This window comes from Oncorhynchus keta, chromosome 6 (assembly GCF_023373465.1).
Source record: "Oncorhynchus keta strain PuntledgeMale-10-30-2019 chromosome 6, Oket_V2, whole genome shotgun sequence".
Lineage (NCBI taxonomy): Eukaryota > Metazoa > Chordata > Actinopteri > Salmoniformes > Salmonidae > Oncorhynchus > Oncorhynchus keta.
In genome coordinates, this window is record NC_068426.1 from 12,279,409 (window position 1) to 12,300,884 (window position 21,476).

A 21,476-nucleotide genomic window follows, 5' to 3' on the forward strand; every position below is an offset into this window, starting at 1 on the left:
AGTGGGGTGAGAGAGAGGGGGAGGTGATGGTGAGAGAGAGAAGGAGGTGATGGTGAGAGAGAGGGAGGTGATGGTGAGAGAGAGGGAGGTGATGGTGAGAGAGAGCGGGAGGTGATGGTGAGAGAGAGCGGGAGGTGGGGTGAGAGAGAGGGAGGTGATGGTGAGAGAGGGGGGTGATGGTGAGAGAGAGGGAGGTGATGGTGAGAGAGAGGCAGTGGGGTGAGAGAGGGAGGTGATGGTGAGAGAGAGGGAGGTGATGGTGAGAGAGAGGGAGGTGATGGTGAGAGAGAGAGGGAGGTGGGGTAAGAGAGAGAGGGAGGTGATGGTGAGAGAGAGAGGGAGGTGGGTAAGAGAGAGAGGGAGGTGATGGCGAGAGAGAGGGAGGTGATGGTGAGAGAGAGAGGTAGGTGGGGTGAGAGAGCGGGAGGTGGGGTGAGAGAGAGAGGGAGGTGATGGTGAGATAGAGGGAGGTGATGGTGAGAGAGAGAGGTAGGTGGGGTGAGAGAGCGGGAGGTGGGGTGAGAGAGAGGGAGGTGATGGTGAGAGAGAGGGAGGTGATGGTGAGAGAGAGAGGGAGGTGGGGTCAGAGAGAGGGAGGGAGGTGATGGTGATGGTGAGAGAGAGGGAGGTGGGGTGAGAGAGAGGGGGAGGTGATGGTGAGAGAGAGAAGGAGGTGATGGTGAGAGAGAGGGAGGTGATGGTGAGAGAGAGCGGGAGGTGATGGTGAGAGAGAGCGGGAGGTGGGGTGAGAGAGAGGCAGGTGATGGTGAGAGAGAGAGGGGTGGGGTGAGAGAGAGGGAGGGAGGTGATGGTGAGAGAGGGAGGTGGGGTGAGAGAGAGGGGAGGTGATGGTGAGAGAGAGAAGGAGGTGATGTTGAGAGAGAGGGAGGTGATGGTGAGAGAGAGGGGGAGGTGGGGTGAGAGAGAGGGAGGTGATGGTGAGAGAGAGGGAGGTGGGGTGAGAGAGAGAGGGAGGTGATGGTGAGAGAGAGGGAGGTGGGGTGAGAGAGAGGGAGGTGATGGTGAGAGAGAGGGAGGTGATGGTGAGAGAGAGTGGGAGGTGGGGTGAGAGAGAGGGAGGTGATGGTGAGAGAGAGGGAGATGATGGTGAGAGAGAGGGAGGGAGGGTGAGAGAGAGAGGGGGGTGATGGTGAGAGAGAGGAGGTGGGGTGAGAGAGAGGGAGGTGATGGTGAGAGAGAGGGAGGTGGGGTGAGAGAGAGGGAGGTGATGGTGAGAGAGAGCGGGAGGTGGGGTGAGAGAGAGGGGGAGGTGATGGTGAGAGAGAGGGAGGTGGGGTGAGAGAGAGAGGGAGGTGATGGTGAGAGAGAGAGGGAGGTGGGGTGAGAGAGCGGGAGGTGGGGTGAGAGAGAGAGGGGGGTGATGGTGAGAGAGAGGGAGGGGATGGTGAGAGAGAGAGGGAGGTGGGGGTGAGAGAGAGGGAGGGAGGTGATGGTGAGAGAGGGAGGTGGGGTGAGAGAGAGGGGGAGGTGATGGTGAGAGAGAGAAGGAGGTGATGGTGAGAGAGAGGGAGGTGATGTGGAGAGAGAGGGAGGTGATGGTGAGAGAGAGCGGGAGGTGGGGTGAGAGAGAGGGAGGTGATGGTGAGAGAGAGGGAGGTGGGGTGAGAGAGAGAGGGAGGTGATGGTGAGAGAGAGGGAGGTGGGGTGAGAGAGAGGGAGGTGATGGCGAGAGAGAGGGAGGTGATGGTGAGAGAGGGAGTGGGGTGAGAGAGAGGGGGAGGTGATGGTGAGAGAGAGAAGAAGGTGATGGTGAGAGAGAGGGAGGTGATGGTGAGAGAGAGGGAGATGATGGTGAGAGAGAGCGGGAGGTGATGGTGAGAGAGAGCGGGAGGTGGGGTGAGAGAGAGGGAGGTGATGGTGAGAGAGAGGGAGGTGGGGTGAGAGAGAGAGGGAGGTGATGGTGAGAGAGAGGGAGGTGGGGTGAGAGAGAGGGAGGTGATGGTGAGAGAGAGGGAGGTGATGGTGAGAGAGGGAGTGGGGTGAGAGAGAGGGGAGGTGATGGTGAGAGAGAGAAGAAGGTGATGGTGAGAGAGAGGGAGGTGATGGTGAGAGAGAGGGAGATGATGGTGAGAGAGAGCGGGGAGGTGATGGTGAGAGAGAGCGGGAGGGGGTGAGAGAGAGGGAGGTGATGGTGAGAGAGAGGGAGGTGATGGTGAGAGAGAGGCAGTGGGGTGAGAGAGGGAGGTGATGGTGCGAGAGAGGGAGTTGATGGTGAGAGAGTGGGAGGTGATGGTGAGAGAGAGAGGGAGGTGGGGTAAGAGAGAGAGGGAGGTGATGGTGAGAGAGAGGGAGGGGATGGTGAGAGAGAGAGGGAGGTGGGGTGAGAGAGAGGGAGGGAGGTGATGGTGAGAGAGGGAGGTGGGGTGAGAGAGAGGGGGAGGTGATGGTGAGAGAGAGAAGGAGGTGATGGTGAGAGAGAGGGAGGTGATGGTGAGAGAGAGGGAGGTGATGGTGAGAGAGAGCGGGAGGTGGGGTGAGAGAGAGGGAGGTGATGGTGATGGTGAGAGAGAGGGAGGTGGAGGAGAGAGAGAGGGGGTGATGGTGAGAGAGAGGGAGGTGGGGGTGAGAGAGAGGGAGGTGATGGTGAGAGAGAGGGAGGTGATGGTGAGAGAGGGAGTGGGGTGGGGTGAGAGAGAGGGGGAGGTGATGGTGAGAGAGAGAAGGAGGTGATGGTGAGAGAGAGGAGGTGATGGTGAGAGAGAGGGAGGTGATGGTGAGAGAGAGCGGGAGGTGATGGTGAGAGAGAGCGGGAGGTGGGGTGAGAGAGAGGGAGGTGATGGTGAGAGAGAGGGAGGTGCTGGTGAGAGAGAGGAGGTGATGGTGAGAGAGAGGCAGTGGGGTGAGAGAGAGGGAGGTGATGGTGAGAGAGAGGGAGGTGATGGTGAGAGAGAGGGAGGTGATGGTGAGAGAGAGAGGGAGGTGGGGTAAGAGACAGAGGGAGGTGATGGTGAGAGAGAGAGGGAGGTGGGTAAGAGAGAGAAGGAGGTGATGGCGAGAGAGAGGGAGGTGATGGTGAGAGAGAGAGGTAGGTGGGGTGAGAGAGCGGGAGGTGGGGTGAGAGAGAGAGGGAGGTGATGGTGAGATAGAGGGAGGTGATGGTGAGAGAGAGAGGTAGGTGGGGTGAGAGAGCGGGAGGTGGGGTGAGAGAGAGAGGGAGGTGATGGTGATGGTGAGAGAGAGGGAGGTGATGGTGAGAGAGAGAGGGAGGTGGGGTGAGAGAGAGGGAGGGAGGTGATGGTGAGAGAGGGAGGTGGGGGTGAGAGAGAGGGAGGGAGGTGATGGTGAGAGAGAGAAGGAGGTGATGGTGAGAGAGAGGGAGGTGATGGTGAGAGAGAGGGAGGTGATGGTGAGAGAGAGCGGGAGGTGATGGTGAGAGAGAGCGGGAGGTGGGGTGAGAGAGAGGGAGGTGATGGTGAGAGAGAGAGGGGGTGGGGTGAGAGAGAGGGAGGGAGGTGATGGTGAGAGAGGGAGGTGGGGTGAGAGAGGGGAGGTGATGGTGAGAGAGAGAAGGAGGTGATGGTGAGAGAGAGGGAGGTGATGGTGAGAGAGAGGGGGAGGTGGGGGTGAGAGAGAGGGAGGTGATGGTGAGAGAGAGGGGGAGGTGGGGTGAGAGAGAGGGAGGTGATGGTGAGAGAGAGGGAGGTGATGGTGAGAGAGAGGGAGGTGGGGGAGAGAGAGAGAGAGAGGGAGGTGATGGTGAGAGAGAGGGAGGTGATGGTGAGAGAGAGAGGGAGGTGGGGTGAGAGAGAGGAGGGAGGTGATGGTGAGAGAGGGAGGTGGGGTGAGAGAGAGGGAGGGAGGTGATGGTGAGAGAGAGAAGGAGGTGATGGTGAGAGAGAGGGAGGTGATGGTGAGAGAGAGGGAGGTGATGGTGAGAGAGAGCGGGAGGTGATGGTGAGAGAGAGCGGGAGGTGGGGTGAGAGAGAGGGAGGTGATGGTGAGAGAGAGGGGGTGGGGTGAGAGAGAGGGAGGGAGGTGATGGTGAGAGAGGGAGGTGGGGGGTGAGAGAGAGGGGGAGGTGATGGTGAGAGAGAGAAGGAGGTGATGGTGAGAGAGAGGGAGGTGATGGTGAGAGAGAGGGAGGTGGGGGTGAGAGAGAGGGAGGTGATGGTGAGAGAGAGGGGGAGGTGGGGTGAGAGAGAGAGGGAGGTGATGGTGAGAGAGAGGGAGGTGATGGTGAGAGAGAGGGAGGTGATGGTGAGAGAGAGGAGGTGATGTGAGAGAGAGGGAGGTGATGGTGAGAGAGAGCGGGAGGTGGGGGAGAGAGAGGGAGGTGATGGTGAGAGAGAGGGAGGTGGGGTGAGAGAGAGAGGGAGGTGATGGTGAGAGAGAGGGAGGTGGGGTGAGAGAGAGGGAGGTGATGGTGAGAGAGAGGGAGGTGATGGTGAGAGAGGGAGTGGGGTGAGAGAGAGGGGAGGTGATGGTGAGAGAGAGAAGAAGGTGATGGTGAGAGAGAGGGAGGTGATGGTGAGAGAGAGGGAGATGATGGTGAGAGAGAGCGGGAGGTGATGGTGAGAGAGAGCGGGAGGGGGTGAGAGAGAGGGAGGTGATGGTGAGAGAGAGGGAGGTGATGGTGAGAGAGAGGCAGTGGGGTGAGAGAGGGAGGTGATGGTGCGAGAGAGGGAGTTGATGGTGAGAGAGTGGGAGGTGATGGTGAGAGAGAGAGGGAGGTGGGGTAAGAGAGAGAGGGAGGGGGTGGTGAGAGAGAGGGAGGGGATGGTGAGAGAGAGAGGGAGGTGGGGTGAGAGAGAGGGAGGGAGGTGATGGTGAGAGAGGGAGGTGGGGTGAGAGAGAGGGGAGGTGATGGTGAGAGAGAGAAGGAGGTGATGGTGAGAGAGAGGGAGGTGATGGTGAGAGAGAGGGAGGTGATGGTGAGAGAGAGCGGGAGGTGGGGTGAGAGAGAGGGAGGTGATGGTGATGGTGAGAGAGAGGGAGGTGGGAGGAGAGAGAGAGGGGTGATGGTGAGAGAGAGGGAGGTGGGGTGAGAGAGAGGGAGGTGATGGTGAGAGAGAGGGAGGTGATGGTGAGAGAGGGAGGGGGTGGGGTGAGAGAGAGGGGGAGGTGATGGTGAGAGAGAGAAGGAGGTGATGGTGAGAGAGAGGGAGGTGATGGTGAGAGAGAGGGAGGTGATGGTGAGAGAGAGCGGGAGGTGATGGTGAGAGAGAGCGGGAGGTGGGGGTGAGAGAGAGGGAGGTGATGGTGAGAGAGAGGGAGGTGCTGGTGAGAGAGAGGGAGGTGATGGTGAGAGAGAGGCAGTGGGGTGAGAGAGAGGGAGGTGATGGTGAGAGAGAGGGAGGTGATGGTGAGAGAGAGGAGGTGATGGTGAGAGAGAGAGGGAGGTGGGGTAAGAGACAGAGGGAGGTGATGGTGAGAGAGAGAGGGAGGTGGGTAAGAGAGAGAAGGAGGTGATGGCGAGAGAGAGGGAGGTGATGGTGAGAGAGAGAGGTAGGTGGGGTGAGAGAGCGGGAGGTGGGGTGAGAGAGAGAGGGAGGTGATGGTGAGATAGAGGGAGGTGATGGTGAGAGAGAGGTAGGTGGGGTGAGAGAGCGGGAGGTGGGGTGAGAGAGAGGGAGGTGATGGTGAGAGAGAGGGAGGTGATGGTGAGAGAGAGAGGGAGGTGGGGTGAGAGAGAGGGAGGGAGGTGATGGTGAGAGAGGGAGGTGGGGTGAGAGAGAGGGAGGGAGGTGATGGTGAGAGAGAGAAGGAGGTGATGGTGAGAGAGAGGGAGGTGATGGTGAGAGAGAGGGAGGTGATGGTGAGAGAGAGCGGGAGGTGATGGTGAGAGAGAGCGGGAGGTGGGGTGAGAGAGAGAGGGAGGTGATGGTGAGAGAGAGAGGGGGGGGGGGTGAGAGAGGGAGGGAGGTGATGGTGAGAGAGGGAGGTGGGGTGAGAGAGAGGGGGAGGTGATGGTGAGAGAGAGAAGGAGGTGATGGTGAGAGAGAGGGAGGTGATGGTGAGAGAGAGGGGGAGGTGGGGTGAGAGAGAGGGAGGTGATGGTGAGAGAGAGGGGGAGGTGGGGTGAGAGAGAGGGAGGTGATGGTGAGAGAGGGAGGTGATGGTGAGAGAGAGGGAGGTGGGGTGAGAGAGAGAGAGAGGGAGGTGATGGTGAGAGAGAGGGAGGTGGGGGAGAGAGAGGGAGGTGATGGTGAGAGAGAGGGAGGTGATGGTGAGAGAGAGGGAGGTGATGGTGAGAGAGAGTGGGAGGTGGGGTGAGAGAGAGGGAGATGATGGTGAGAGAGAGGGAGGTAGGGGAGAGAGAGAGGGGGTGATGGTGAGAGAGAGGGAGGTGGGGTGAGAGAGAGGGAGGTGATGGTGAGAGAGGGGAGGTGGGGTGAGAGAGAGGGAGGTGATGGTGAGAGAGAGGAGGTGATGGTGAGAGATAGAGAGGGAGGTGATGGTGAGAGAGAGGGAGATGATGGTGAGAGAGAGAGGGAGGTGATGGTGAGAGAGAGGGAGGTGGGGTGAGAGAGAGGGACGTGATGGTGAGAGAGAGGGAGGTGGGGTGAGAGAGAGGGAGGTGATGGTGAGAGAGAGAGGGAGGTGTGGTGAGAGAGAGGTGATGGTGAGAGAGAGGGAGGTGATGGTGATGGTGAGAGAGGGAGGGAGGTGGGGTGAGAGAGAGAGGGAGGTGGGTAAGAGAGAGAGGGAGGTGATGGTGAGAGAGAGAGGGAGGTGATGGTGAGAGAGAGGTAGTTGGGGTGAGAGAGAGGGAGGTGATGGTGAGAGAGAGGTAGGTGGGGTGAGAGAGAGGGAGGTGATGGTGAGAGATAGAGAGGGAGGTGATGGTGAGAGAGAGGGAGATGATGGTGAGAGAGAGAGGGAGGTGATGGTGAGAGAGAGAGGAGGTGGGGTGAGAGAGAGGGACGTGATGGTGAGAGAGAGGGAGGTGGGGTGAGAGAGAGGGAGGTGATGGTGAGAGAGAGAGGGAGGTGTGGTGAGAGAGAGGTGATGGTGAGAGAGAGGGAGGTGATGGTGATGGTGAGAGAGGGAGGGAGGTGGGGTGAGAGAGAGAGGGAGGTGGGTAAGAGAGAGAGGGAGGTGATGGTGAGAGAGAGGGAGGTGATGGTGAGAGAGAGGTAGTTGGGGTGAGAGAGAGGGAGGTGATGGTGAGAGAGAGGGAGGTGGGGTGAGAGAGAGGGAGGTGATGGTGAGAGATAGAGAGGGAGGTGATGGTGAGAGAGAGAGGGACGTGGGATGAGAGAGTAAAGAGAGAGGGAGGTGATGTTGAGAGAGAGGGAGGTGGGGTGAGAAAGAGGGAGGTGGGGTGAGAGAGAGAGGGAGGTGAGAGTGAGAGACAGGGAGGTGGGGTGAGAGAGAGGGAGGTGATGGTGAGAGAGAGGGGGAGGTGGGGTAAGAGAGAGGGAGGTGGGGTGAGAGAGAGGGAGGTGATGGTGAGAGAGACAGGGAGATGGGGTGAGAGAGAGGGAGGGAGGTGATAGTGAGAGAGAGAGGGAGGTGGGGTGAAAGTAAAGAGAGAGGGAGGTGATTGTGGGAGACAGGGAGGTGGGGGTGAGAGGAAGCAAGAGGGAGATGATTGTGAGAGAGGGAGTTGGGGTGAGAGGGAGGTGAGGGTGAGAGAGAGGGAGGTGAGGGTGAGAGAGAGGGAGGTGGGGTGAGAGAGAGAGACGTGGGTGAGAGTAAAGAGAGAGAGAGGTGAGAGAGGAGTTGGGGGGTGACACAGGGAGAGCAAAGTAATCAACGAGAAGGACCCAGAAAGGATAAATGAGGACCTCAACAACACTAACACACTTGTCTTCACTCTGGCACCTATCACAACCACCTGTTCATTAAACAACATTTCAGCATCTTCACCTACAGGAATAATCTACACCCAAATAAGCAAAAATCTCCTAACCTGTTTTAGTTCAAAACAAACACTATACTTACATACACCAAATGAGACCCTTGGGTACAGTTCATTTCCAAGTTTGCAACTCACTAATTGGCAAAAAAAGAGCGAGCATGAAATATCAAGGTGAATCTTTATGGCAGTCCCAGATCGGCTGCAATTAGGCCGTTTGCAGTCTATGCAGAAAAAAATAGGGCCAGAGGGCCAGAAGACCAGAGGACCAGAGCCGTGTTAAATATGGATGGAGCTGCTGAGGAGAGTTCCCCGAGGAGTTGCAACATACAGCCATTCTGCCAGCACACTACACGTTTCCACGTCACGCTGCACATTCTGAGAAGGTTAAACAAAGTAGATAGAACAGACGTAAACACAATGTCAGATGTTGTCACCCTGACCGTTGCCATCCTGACCGTTGCCATCCTGACCGTTGCCTCCTGACCATTGCCATCCTGACCGTTGCCATCCTGACCGTTGTCATCCTGACCGTTGTCATCCTGACCGTTGCCATCCTGACCGTTGCCATCCTGACCGTTGCCATCCAGCCAGCCAGCCAGCCAGCCAGCCAGCCAGCCAGCCAGACAGACAGACAGGCAGACAGACAGACAGACAGACAGACAGACAGACAGACAGACAGACAGACAGACAGACAGACAGACAGACAGACAGACAGACAGACAGACAGACCATCCCATCCCTCTCATTTTCTCTCTTTCTGGTCCTCATCCTCCAACACCAACAAACAGTGCTTTTTCATCCTATGTTATGTTGTCTTTTCCCAGTTCCCAGAACACATATGAAACATGCAGAACCACTCCTGTGAGATGATCTACCGGTACCTCACTACCATGTAGAGACTAACACGCAGCTGCTGACTCCAGTCACAGTTATCCAGCTGTTATCCTTTCAGCTGTCCCCTCCTGTTGACAACTAACACTAAATGATTCATCGCCCATATTATTCCTGATGCACATTTCATTAACGGAGATAGATACTTAATCCATTGGTTGCTCTTGAACTTTTATTCTCATGCTCGTGGAAAACTTGAAAAATCACAAACTCAGTTTCACATCATTTGAAATATATACACTCTCTGGAGCGTAAACAACTTTATTTATATACAGAAGAGATAGTTTCCAAAATGTAATTCTCATACTGACAACATATTCAACAAGTATACATGGCAAATGTGTTTCTCAGGGCAAACCTTACTCCGTGGGAAAATACTAGGGAAATTTTCATTTTATGTCTGTTAGTGGTAGTAAGGATGGATGGATGACTTAATAGAGGTAGTACGGATGGATGGAGGACTTAATAGAGGTAGTGCGGATGGATGGATGACTTAATAGAGGTAGTACGGATGGATGGATGACTTCATAGTGGTAGTACGGATGGATGGATGGATGACTTAATAGAGGTAGTACGGATGGATGGATGACTTCATAGTGGTAGTACGGATGGATGGATGGATGACTTAATAGAGGTAGTATAGATGGATGGATGACTTAATAGAGGTAGTACGGATGGATGGATGACTTAATAGAGGTAGTACCGATGGATGGAGGACTTAATAGAGGTAGTGCGGATGAATGGATGACTTAATAGAGGTAGTGCGGATGGATGGATGACTTAATAGAGGTAGTACGGATGGATGGATGACTTCATAGTGGTAGTACGGATGGATGGATGGGTGACTTAATAGAGGTAGTACGGATGGATGGATGACTTCATAGTGGTAGTACGGATGGATGGATGACTTAATAGAGGTAGTATAGATGGATGGATGACTTAATAGAGGTAGTACGGATGGATGGATGACTTAATAGAGGTAGTAGGGATGGATGGATGACTTAATAAAGGTAGTACGGATGGATGGACGACTTAATAGAGGTAGTGCGGATGGATGGATAACTTAATAGAGGTAGTAAGGATGGATGACTTAATAGAGGTAGTAAGGATGGATGGATGACTTAATAGAGGTAGTAAGGATGGATGGATAACTTAATAGAGGTAGTAAGGATGGATGACTTAATAGAGGTAGTAAGGATGGATGGATGACTTAATAGAGGTAGTAAGGATGGATGGATGACTTAATAGAGGTAGTACGGATGGATGGATGACTTAATAGAGGTAGTATGGATGGATGGATGACTTAATAGAGGTAGTAAGGATGGATGACTTAATAGAGGTAGTACGGATGGATGGATGACTTAATAGAGGTAGTATGGATGGATGGATGACTTAATAGAGGTAATAAGGATGGATGGATGACTTAATAGAGGTAGTAAGGATGGATGACTTAATGGAGGTAGTAAGGATGGATGGATGACTTAATAGAGGTAGTAAGGATGGATGGATGACTTAATAGAGGTAGTACGGATGGATGGATGACTTAATAGAGGTAGTACGGATGGATGGATGACTTAATAGAGGTAGTAAGGATGGATGGATGACTTAATAGAGGAAGTATGGATGGATGACTTAATAGAGGTAGTACGGATGGATGGATGACTTAATAGAGGTAGTACGGATGGATGGATGACTTAATAGAGGTAGTAAGGATGGATGGATGACTTAATAGAGGTAGTACGGATGGATGGATGACTTAATAGAGGTAGTAAGGATGGATGGATGGCTTAATAGAGGTAGTAAGGATGGATGGATGACTTAATAGAGGTAGTACGGATGGATAGATGACTTCATAGTGGTAGTACGGATGGATGGATGGATGACTTAATAGAGGTAGTACGGATGGATGGATGACTTCATAGTGGTAGTACGGATGGATGGATGGATGACTTAATAGAGGTAGTACGGATGGATGGATGACTTCATAGTGGTAGTACGGATGGATGGATGGATGACTTAATAGAGGTAGTAAGGATGGATGGATGACTTCATAGTGGTAGTATGGATGGATGGATGACTTAATAGAGGTAGTACAGATGGATGGATGACTTAATAGAGGTAGTAGGGATGGATGGATGACTTAATAGAGGTAGTACGGATGGATGGATGACTTAATAGAGGTAGTACGGATGGATGACTTAATAGAGGTAGTACGGATGGATGGATGACTTAATAGAGGTAGTACGGATGGATGGATGACTTAATAGAGGTAGTACGGATGGATGGATGACTTAATAGAGGTAGTGCGGATGGATGGATGACTTAATAGAGGTAGTACGGATGGATGACTTAATAGAGGTAGTGCGGATGGATGGATGACTTAATAGAGGTAGTACGGATGGATGACTTAATAGAGGTAGTACGGATGGATGACTTAATAGAGGTAGTACGGATGGATGACTTAATAGAGGTAGTGCGGATGGATGGATGACTTAATAGAGGTAGTACGGATGGATGGATGACTTAATAGAGGTAGTACGGATGGATGGATGACTTAATAGAGGTAGTGCGGATGGATGGATGACTTAATAGAGGTAGTAAGGATGGATGACTTAATAGAGGTAGTACGGATGGATGGATGACTTAATAGAGGTAGTACGGATGGATGGATGACTTAATAGAGGTAGTAAGGATGGATGGATGACTTCATAGTGGTAGTACGGATGGATGGATGACTTAATAGAGGTAGTACAGATGGATGGATGACTTAATAGAGGTAGTAGGGATGGATGGATGACTTAATAGAGGTAGTACGGATGGATGGATGACTTAATAGAGGTAGTGCGGCTGGATGGATAACTTAATAGAGGTAGTAAGGATGGATGACTTAATAGAGGTAGTAAGGATGGATGGATGACTTAATAGAGGTAGTACGGATGGATGGATGACTTAATAGAGGTAGTAAGGATGGATGACTTAATAGAGGTAGTACGGATGGATGGATGACTTAATAGAGGTAGTACGGATGGATGGATGACTTAATAGAGGTAGTAAGGATGGATGACTTAATAGAGGTAGTATGGATGGATGGATGACTTAATAGAGGTAGTACGGATGGATGGATGACTTAATAGAGGTAGTGCGGATGGATGGATGACTTAATAGAGGTAGATACGGATGGATGGATGACTTAATAGAGGTAATAAGGATGGATGGATGACTTAATAGAGGTAGTAAGGATGGATGACTTAATGGAGGTAGTAAGGATGGATGGATGACTTAATAGAGGTAGTAAGGATGGATGGATGACTTAATAGAGGTAGTACGGATGGATGGATGACTTAATAGAGGTAGTACGGATGGATGGATGACTTAATAGAGGTAGTAAGGATGGATGGATGACTTAATAGAGGAAGTGTGAATGGATGACTTAATAGAGGTAGTACGGATGGATGGATGACTTAATAGAGGTAGTACGGATGGATGGATGACTTAATAGAGGTAGTAAGGATGGATGGATGACTTAATAGAGGTAGTACGGATGGATGGATGAATTAATAGAGGTAGTAAGGATGGATGGATGGCTTAATAGAGGTAGTATGGATGGATGGATGACTTAATAGAGGTAGTACGGATGGATAGATGACTTCATAGTGGTAGTACGGATGGATGGATGGATGGATGACTTAATAGAGGTAGATGACGGATGGATGGATGACTTCATAGTGGTAGTACGGATGGATGGATGGATGACTTAATAGAGGTAGTACGGATGGATGGATGACTTTCATAGTGGTAGATGACGGATGGATGGATGGATGACTTAATAGAAGTAGTACGGATGGATGGATGACTTCATAGTGGATGGATACGGATGGATGGATGGATGGATGACTTAATAGAGGTAGTACAGATGGATGGATGACTTAATAGAGGTAGTACGGATGGATGGATGACTTAATAGAGGTAGTGCGGATGGATGGATGACTTAATAGAGGTAGTAAGGATGGATGACTTAATAGAGGTAGTAGGGATGGATGGATGACTTAATAGAGGTAGTACGGATGGATGGATGACTTAATAGAGGTAGTACGGATGGATGGATGACTTAATAGAGGTAGTAAGCGGATGGATGGATGACTTAATAGAGGTAGTGCGGATGGATGGATGACTTAATAGAGGTAGTAAGCGGATGGATGGATGACTTAATAGAGGTAGTACGGATGGATGGATGACTTAATAGAGGTAGTAAGGATTGATGACTTAATAGAGGATGGATGGATGACTTAATAGAGGTAGTAAGGATGGATGGATGACTTAATAGAGGTAGTAGGGATGGATGGATGACTTAATAGAGGTAGTACGGATGGATGGATGACTTAAAGAGGTAGTAGGATGGATGGATGACTTAATAGAGATGGATGGATGACTTAATAGAGGTAGTGCAGATGGATGGATGACTTAATAGAGGTAGTAAGGATGGATGGATGACTTCATAGAGGTAGTATGGATGGATGGATGACTTAATAGAGGTAGTACGGATGGATGGATGACTTAATAGAGGTAGTAGGGATGGATGGATGACTTAATAGAGGTAGTACGGATGGATGGATGACTTAATAGAGGTAGTGCGGATGGATGGATGACTTAATAGAGGTAGTACGGATGGATGGATGACTTAATAGAGGTAGTGCGGATGGATGGATGACTTAATAGAGGTAGTAAGGATGGATGACTTAATAGAGGTAGTAAGGATGGATGGATGACTTAATAGAGGTAGTACGGATGGATGGATGACTTAATAGAGGTAGTGCGGATGGATGGATGACTTAATAGAGGTAGTACGGATGGATGGATGACTTAATAGAGGTAGATGACGGATGGATGGATGACTTAATACGGAGATGGATGTAGTAATGGATGGATGACTTAATAGAGGTAGTAAGGATGGGATGACTTAATAGAGGTAGTACGGATGGATGACTTAATAGAGGTAGTACGGATGGATGACTTAATAGAGGTAGTACGGATGGATGACTTAATAGAGGTAGTGCGGATGGATGGATGACTTAATAGAGGTAGTACGGATGGATGGATGACTTACTAGAGTTAGTACAGATGGATGGATGACTTAATAGAGGTAGTGCGGATGGATGGATGACTTAATAGAGGTAGTATGGATGGATGACTTAATAGAGGTAGTGCAGATGGATGGATGACTTAATAGAGGTAGTGCGGATGGATGGGTGACTTAATAGAGGTAGTAAGGATGGATGGATGACTTAATAGAGGTAGTACGGATGGATGGATGACTTAATAGAGGTAGTAAGGACGGATGGATGACTTAATAGAGGTAGTAAGGATGGATGACTTAATAGAGGTAGTAAGGATGGATGGATGACTTAATAGAGGTAGTACGGATGGATGGATGACTTAATAGAGGTAGTAGGGTTGGATGGATGACTTAATAGAGGTAGTGCGGATGGATGGATGACTTAATAGAGGTAGTAAGGATGGATGACTTAATAGAGGTAGTAAGGATGGATGGATGACTTAATAGAGGTAGTACGGATGGATGGATGACTTAATAGAGGTAGTAAGGATGGATGGATGACTTAATAGAGGTAGTAAGGATGGATGACTTAATAGAGGTAGTACGGATGGATGGATGACTTAATAGAGGTAGTAAGGATGGATGACTTAATAGAGGTAGTAAGGATGGATGACTTAATAGAGGTAGTAAGGATGGATGGATGACTTAATAGAGGTAGTAAGGATGGATGACTTAATAGAGGTAGTACGGATGGATGACTTAATAGAGGTAGTAAGGATGGATGACTTAATAGAGGTAGTAAGGATGGATGGATGACTTAATAGAGGTAGTACGGATGGATGACTTAATAGAGGTAGTAAGGATGGATGGATGACTTAATAGAGGTAGTACGGATGGATGGATGACTTAATAGAGGTAGTAAGGATGGATGGATGACTTAATAGAGGTAGTAAGGATGGATGACTTAATAGAGGTAGTACGGATGGATGGATGACTTAATAGAGGTAGTAAGGATGGATGACTTAATAGAGGTAGTAAGGATGGATGACTTAATAGAGGTAGTAAGGATGGATGGATGACTTAATAGAGGTAGTAAGGATGGATGGATGACTTAATAGAGGTAGTACGGATGGATGGATGACTTAATAGAGGTAGTAAGGATGGATGGATGACTTAATAGAGGTAGTAAGGATGGATGGATGACTTAATAGAGGTAGTACGGATGGATGGATGACTTAATAGAGGTAGTAGGGATGGATGGATGACTTAATAGAGGTAGTGCGGATGGATGCATGACTTAATAGAGGTAGTAAGGATGGATGGATGACTTAATAGAGGTAGTACGGATGGATGGATGACTTAATAGAGGTAGTGCGGATGGATGGATGACTTAATAGAGGTAGTACGGATGGATGACTTAATAGAGGTAGTAAGGATGGATGACTTAATAGAGGTAGTACGGATGGATGACTTAATAGAGGTAGTAAGGATGGATGACTTAATAGAGGTAGTAAGGATGGATGGATGACTTAATAGAGGTAGTACGGATGGATGACTTAATAGAGGTAGTAAGGATGGATGGATGACTTAATAGAGGTAGTAGGGATGGATGACTTAATAGAGGTAGTAAGGATGGATGGATGACTTAATAGAGGTAGTAAGGATGGATGACTTAATAGAGGTAGTAAGGATGGATGACTTAATAGAGGTAGTACGGATGGATGACTTAATAGAGGTAGTAAGGATGGATGACTTAATAGAGGTAGTAAGGATGGATGACTTAATAGAGGTAGTACGGAAGGATGGCTTGTTTAACTGATGTTCCTGTTTCCCTAATAGAGAACAGACCCTACACCAAGCCTCCCATCGTGTACTGAAAGAACTCCAGCTCCTCCAGACCTGACCCACGGCTACCGCTGCTGGCTACGCCAGAGACAGAGCCCTTGGCTGGAAGAGAACGAGCGGAGAAGAGGGGCGACTGAAGGGAGGAATGGATCCCCTGAAACTCATGTACAGGACTGCAGAGAGGGTGTGGTGGGGTGAGAGGTAACACTGGAGTAGCTCTTTTTGCTGCCCCATCATCTCACTCCAGCTACTTGTAAAATCCCTCTATTTCACTTGTTTGAGAAAAAAAGAGTAAGGACCATTGAAAATAAAATGTGGATTTTTCTCTACTCCCTGTGAAGCACATACAGAAGCCTATCCTCCTTCCCTATCCTCCTTCCCTATCCTCCTTCCCTATCCTCCTTCCCTATCCTCCTTCCCTATCCTCCTTCCCTATCCTCCTTCCCTATCATATTTCTCTCCAAGCTGATTGCCTCTCATTATTATTATTGTTATTAATTATTAGTATTATTATTGTTGTTAGTTGTTGATTCCTCAAATGCCCCAATATGTCCCAATAGCACAAGTCTTGCAGCGCATATATAGGATAATTTCTTCTTAAAGCTTGAAAATCTGAAGGAGGATATGAAATGTAACATTCAAGACAAAATGTGCTTCTTTTCTTATATCACCTCTTCTTCATCAAGTAAAAGAGACTGAAAAACGTTTTTGAATTTCAATGCTTTTTCTCTTTTGTCCTCTTTTTTTCTGAAAAATGTCACTGCTTTGTGTTGACTTGGGAATGTGTCCTGTCCCTGAACTGAATGTGTCCTCTCCCTGAATGTGTCCTGTCCCTGAACTGAATGTGTCCTGTCCCTGAACTGAATGTGTCCTGTCCCTGAACTGAATGTGTCCTGTCCCTGAACTGAATGTGTCCTGTCCCTGAACTGAATGTGTCCTCTCCCTGAACTGAATGTGTCCTGTCCCTGAACTGAATGTGTCCTGTCCCTGAACTGAATGTGTCCTCTCCCTGAACTGAATGTGTCCTGTCCCTGAACTGAATGTGTCCTCTCCCTGAACTGAATGTGTCCTCTCCCTGAACTGAATGTGTCCTCTCCCTGAACTGAATGTGTCCTGTCCCTGAACTGAATGTGTCCTCTCCCTGAACTGAATGTGTCCTGTCCCTGAACTGAATGTGTCCTCTCCCTGAACTGAATGTGTCCTGTCCCTGAACTGAAGGTGTCCTGTCCCTGAACTGAATGTGTCCTCTCCCTGAACTGAAGGTGTCTTGTCCCTGAACTGAATGTGTCCTGTCCCTGAACTGAATGTGTCCTCTCTTTTAACTGAATGTGTCCTTCCCTGAACTGAATGTGTCCTGTCCCTGAACTGAATGTGTCCTCTCCCTGAACTGAATGTGTCCTCTCCCTGAACTGAATCTGTCCTGTCCCTGAACTGAATGTGTCCTGTCCCTGTACTGAATGTGTCCTGTCCCTGAACTGAATGTGTCCTGTCCCTGAACTGAATGTGTCCTCTCCCTGTACTGAATGTGTCCTCTCTTTGAACTGAATGTGTCCTCTCCCAGAACTGAATGTGTCCTCTCCCTGAACTGAATGTGTCCTCTCCCAGAACTGAATGTGTCCTCTCCCTTGACTGAATGTGTCCTCTCCCTGAACTGAATGTGTCCTCTCCCTGAACTGAATGTGTCCTGTCCCTGAACTGAATGTGTCCTGTCCCTGTACTGAATGTGTCCTGTCCCTGAACTGAATGTGTCCTGTCCCTGAACTGAATGTGTCCTCTCCCTGTACTGAATGTGTCCTCTCTTTGAACTGAATGTGTCCTCTCCCTGAACTGAATGTGTCCTCTCCCTGAACTGAATGTGTCCTGTCCCTGAACTGAATGTGTCCTGTCCCTGTACTGAATGTGTCCTGTCCCTGAACTGAATGTGTCCTGTCCCTGAACTGAATGTGTCCTCTCCCTGTACTGAATGTGTCCTCTCTTTGAACTGAATGTGTCCTCTCCCAGAACTGAATGTGTCCTTCCCTGAACTGAATGTGTCCTCTCCCAGAACTGAATGTGTCCTCTCCCAGAACTGAATGTGTCCTCTCCCTGAACTGAATGTGTCCTCTCCCTGAACTGAATGTGTCCTCTCCCAGAACTGAATGTGTCCTCTCCCAGAACTGAATGTGTCCTCTCCCTGAACTGAATGTGTCCTCTCCCTGAATTGAATGTGCCCTGTCCCTGTACTGAATGTGCCCTGTCCCTGAACTGAAGGTGCCCTGTCCCTGAACTGAAGGTGCCCTGTCCCTGAACTGCGTTGTTTGTGTGTGTTTACTGAAAGCTCAGTCTGGATACCTTTCCCCACTAATGGTTTCTCTGTTGCTCAGTTCAAATGTTATATTGCTGTTTAAAAGACAGTATTCCAGTAACCCCTGTTCTGTCCCCCCTCCCCTTTGTTTTTAAAGACATGTAAAAATGCTTTAGCATTGGCTAGTCTGACGTCGTAATTAAGTGGATACATTTGTTGTCAAGAAAAAAAACGTAAGTAAAATGAAATACCCTAATGCATATCCGATGCAAGCATGCCTGTAGATACAACACTGGTGGGGAAAAAAAGTTTAAAAAACATGCCAATTCAAATATATTTTTTACAATTTTGGGATTTTAATTATTACCATGATCACAACCAGGCAGCTATTTAAAATTGTTGACCTTGTTTTAATGATGATATCACATCACAGCCGTGCACAAAACACACACAATGACAAACGTACTTCTGGAAATCTTGCTAGATTTTGTTTTGGGTTGTTGTTTGGTTTTGTAGTAATAAAGATCTAGATTCAGATGTTTTGTTGCAGTCTTCTGTGCCCTCTGGTTTACAACTTCTTGTGGTTCTCAGTTGTGCATCTGTCTGAGGTAGCAAATACATGCACAGAAACTATTCTCCCTGTGTGAGTGAGTGTGGCACTAACGCGTGTTCCTAAAGTGCAGGGTAGAGGCCACAAAAAACTGGAACTCATCATGAGGGGCCACAGTGGCTTGTGGGTCTGTGTACCCACATCTATGTACCCCCTGCAACTCTACTCATTTTGCCATGTGGTGGAGACAAATGTTTGCCTTTTTTAATATGATATCTGATGATCAATGGGGTCAACCCGGTCAGGAATTTGACCATGCTTACTAAAAGTTTAGAGAGCTGGCCGCTAGACTAAGTTACCAATGAAAAAAAAAATGTTAGCTGACATGGCTAGTTGAGTGACTGTCAGTGTCTGACATAAGAGAAGAACTGCTGATGTACACACAGACTTGCGTGGCTGTCGTCTTGTGCAGACGGTCCAGTACATCACTACCCTCTGTAGCGCCTTGCGGTCGGAAGTCAAGCATTTGCCATACCAAGCGGTGCTGTAGGCAGTTAAGATGCTCTCAGTGGAGCAGCTGTAGAACCTTTTGAGGATCTGAGGGCCCGTGACGAATCTTTTCAGCCTCCTGAGATGAAAGAGGCGTTGTCGTGGCCTCTTTACGACTGTGTTGGTGTGTTTTGGACCATGGTAGATCCTCTGTGATGTGGATAGGATGAACTTTAAGGTCCCAAGGGGATTATTGTCTTAGACACACAGTACTGCTGTATACAAAATAGACACATTACACACTCAGCATAGTACATCTACTGAGTACTCCAAACATTAAGAACACCTTCCTGATATTGAGATGCTCAACCCTTCGTCGAAAGCGTTCCACAGGGATGCTGGCCCATGTTGACTACAATGCTTCCCACAGTTGTGTCAAGTTGGCTGGATGTCCTTTGGGTGGTGGACCATCCTTGATACACACAGGAAACTGTTGAGCATGAAAAACCTTAACAGAAACCGATGCACCTGGCACCTACTACCATACCTCGTTCAAAGGCGCTTAAATCTTTTGTCTTGCCCATTCACTCTCTGAATGGCACACATACACACTCCATGTCTCCATTGTCTCAAGGCTTAAAAATCCTCCTTTAACCTGTCTCCTCCCCTTCATCTACACTGATTTGAAGTGGATTTAACAAGTGAAATCAATAAGGGATCATAGCTTTCACCTGGTCAGTCTATGTCATGGAAAGAGCAGGTTTTAATGCTTTTTAATCTCAGTGTAGATTACCCTCATCATCATACACTTCTCATAGAGCCACATAAATAAAGAAGGAAGAGGAGGGGGAAGTGGAGGAGGAGGGGGGAGGAGGAGAGGGGGGAGGAGGAGAGGGGGGAGGAGGAGGTGGAGGAGGAGAAGGGGGAGGAGGAAGAGAAAGGGGAGGAGGAGGGGGCAGGAGGAGAAGGGGGAGGAGGAGAAGGGGGAGGAGGAAGAGAAAGGGGAGGAGGAGGGGGAGGAGGAGAAGGGGGAGGAGGAAGAGAAAGGGGAGGAGGAGGTGGAGGAGGAGGAGGAGGAGGAGGAGGAAGAGAAAGGGGAGGAGGAGGGGGAGGAGGAAGAGAAAGGGGAGGAGGAGGGGGAGGAGGAGAAGGGGGAGGAGGAAGAGAAAGGGGAGGAGGAGGGGGAGGAGGAGGAGAAGGGGGAGGAGGAAGAGAAAGGGGAGGAGGAGGTGGAGGTGCTTTCCACTTCAATTAGAGACAGGCCGTTTGATCTGCTTCTGATTGTCCTTCCCCACTTATAGCTTTATGAAGTAGTCAAAATACTTCATTAATGATCAGTGCTTTCTTTAATGAAAAAAAACTATTGCTGTGGAGTGCTATTTGATCAGTGAAATTAAAATGAAAAATGTGCATTTTAATTAATAAAACATAGAATTTGATTAAGACTAACAAGGAGAGGATAATCAAACAAGGAGTTCCAACCTTGATTTGTGGGACAGAGCTTTTTCTTTAGTATAATCCATCAAATCTAATCCATGTCAATTAAAAATATTGTTCTTCTGGTATGAAATATAAGCTGAATCCTGGATCGATGTAACTTAACCTCCGTGCAGAGGAATTGTCTGGACAGATCGTGCCACTGTAGCCCTGGCCAATCGACAGTCTGTCAGCAATACACAGACAGCCTGCTTTTAACCTACACAAGGCTCTCCTCGGGTTATCGCTTTACTCCAGTATTGACTAGTACAGCAAAGTTGTTTTCTGCTGTTCCCCATCTCTCAAATGTCTTCCTCAGGGTTATGAAGAGGTGGTGATCATGCTGTGAACGGAAAATAAATGGGAGAAATACAAAGCCTGTTCCCTTCCCACCTGACAGCATCTAATCGATACTGTATAAATCGATAATCAAATGCATTGAAATGAACTAAGATACACAGTGCATGGACGAGAAGTGTCAGCAGCAGCAACTGATGATATGGGAATTGACAAGCTCATACCTACATTACCGTGGACCAGAATCCCAGCCTAATTGACCGAACTATGAAATTAGATTGAAATTATGGCAGAGGCAGCATTGGAATTTCAATTGAATTATAACACTTGTCAATCACGCCCTGTCAGTACCCATAACAAATGAAAGCATGCCGGCATTGCCTCACCAATTCCCCTCCCATGGGTGCCATGCCTAGCCGGTATCCACCATGAGATACCGGTTCATAGCGGAATGGGAGAGATGGACTTTGGCCAGAGAAAATGGTTAAATTGGCTGCTTTGGCACATTATAATCCTTCAACCAACCATCTGTTCTCACCATGTCTCTCTGCTGGTCTGGTGTGGACCTGGGGAGGGTGGGGTGGGGGGGGGGGGGGGGCAGGTGGTGTGGTCCTCAGACACTGCTGAGGAGGAATATGTCCCATGAGAATTCACTATTCAGAGACTGGACAACAATGCACCACCGGTGTCTCTGGGTGGTTTGTGATGTAAAATTGGCAGTGCTGCTATCCTTTCATGGAGTATTAACACAGGCAGGGGCAGATTG

The 21,476-nt window shown here is 49.2% G+C and overlaps 1 protein-coding gene and 1 long non-coding RNA gene across 14 annotated transcripts in view; both read left to right on the forward strand.

The window, feature by feature from the left end:
- The window catches only part of LOC118375471 (dachshund homolog 2-like), a 299,459-nt gene extending 281,024 nt beyond the window's left edge, over positions 1 to 18,435 (forward strand). For 8 of the 12 annotated variants that reach the window (XM_052520716.1, XM_052520718.1, XM_052520720.1 and 5 more), the window contains one exon: positions 15,609 to 18,435. In XM_052520716.1, the coding sequence (XP_052376676.1) occupies positions 15,609 to 15,646 (38 nt within the window). In that variant the 3' untranslated portion in view covers positions 15,647 to 18,435. The remainder of the gene's footprint in view (positions 1 to 15,608) is intronic. The other 4 variants (XR_008138989.1, XR_008138990.1, XR_008138991.1 and 1 more) reach the window with 4 other exon arrangements.
- On the forward strand, positions 10,820 to 13,765 carry LOC127930707 (uncharacterized). Of its 2 annotated transcripts, none has more exons than XR_008138995.1 (5): positions 10,820 to 10,865; positions 10,986 to 11,047; positions 11,462 to 11,492; positions 13,342 to 13,372; positions 13,737 to 13,765. It is a non-coding gene; the product is annotated as an uncharacterized LOC127930707 (long non-coding RNA). The 2 variants fall into 2 exon arrangements; XR_008138996.1 differs by lacking the exon at positions 13,342 to 13,372 and adding an exon at positions 13,524 to 13,554.
- Positions 18,436 to 21,476: the final 3,041 nt, after the last annotated feature.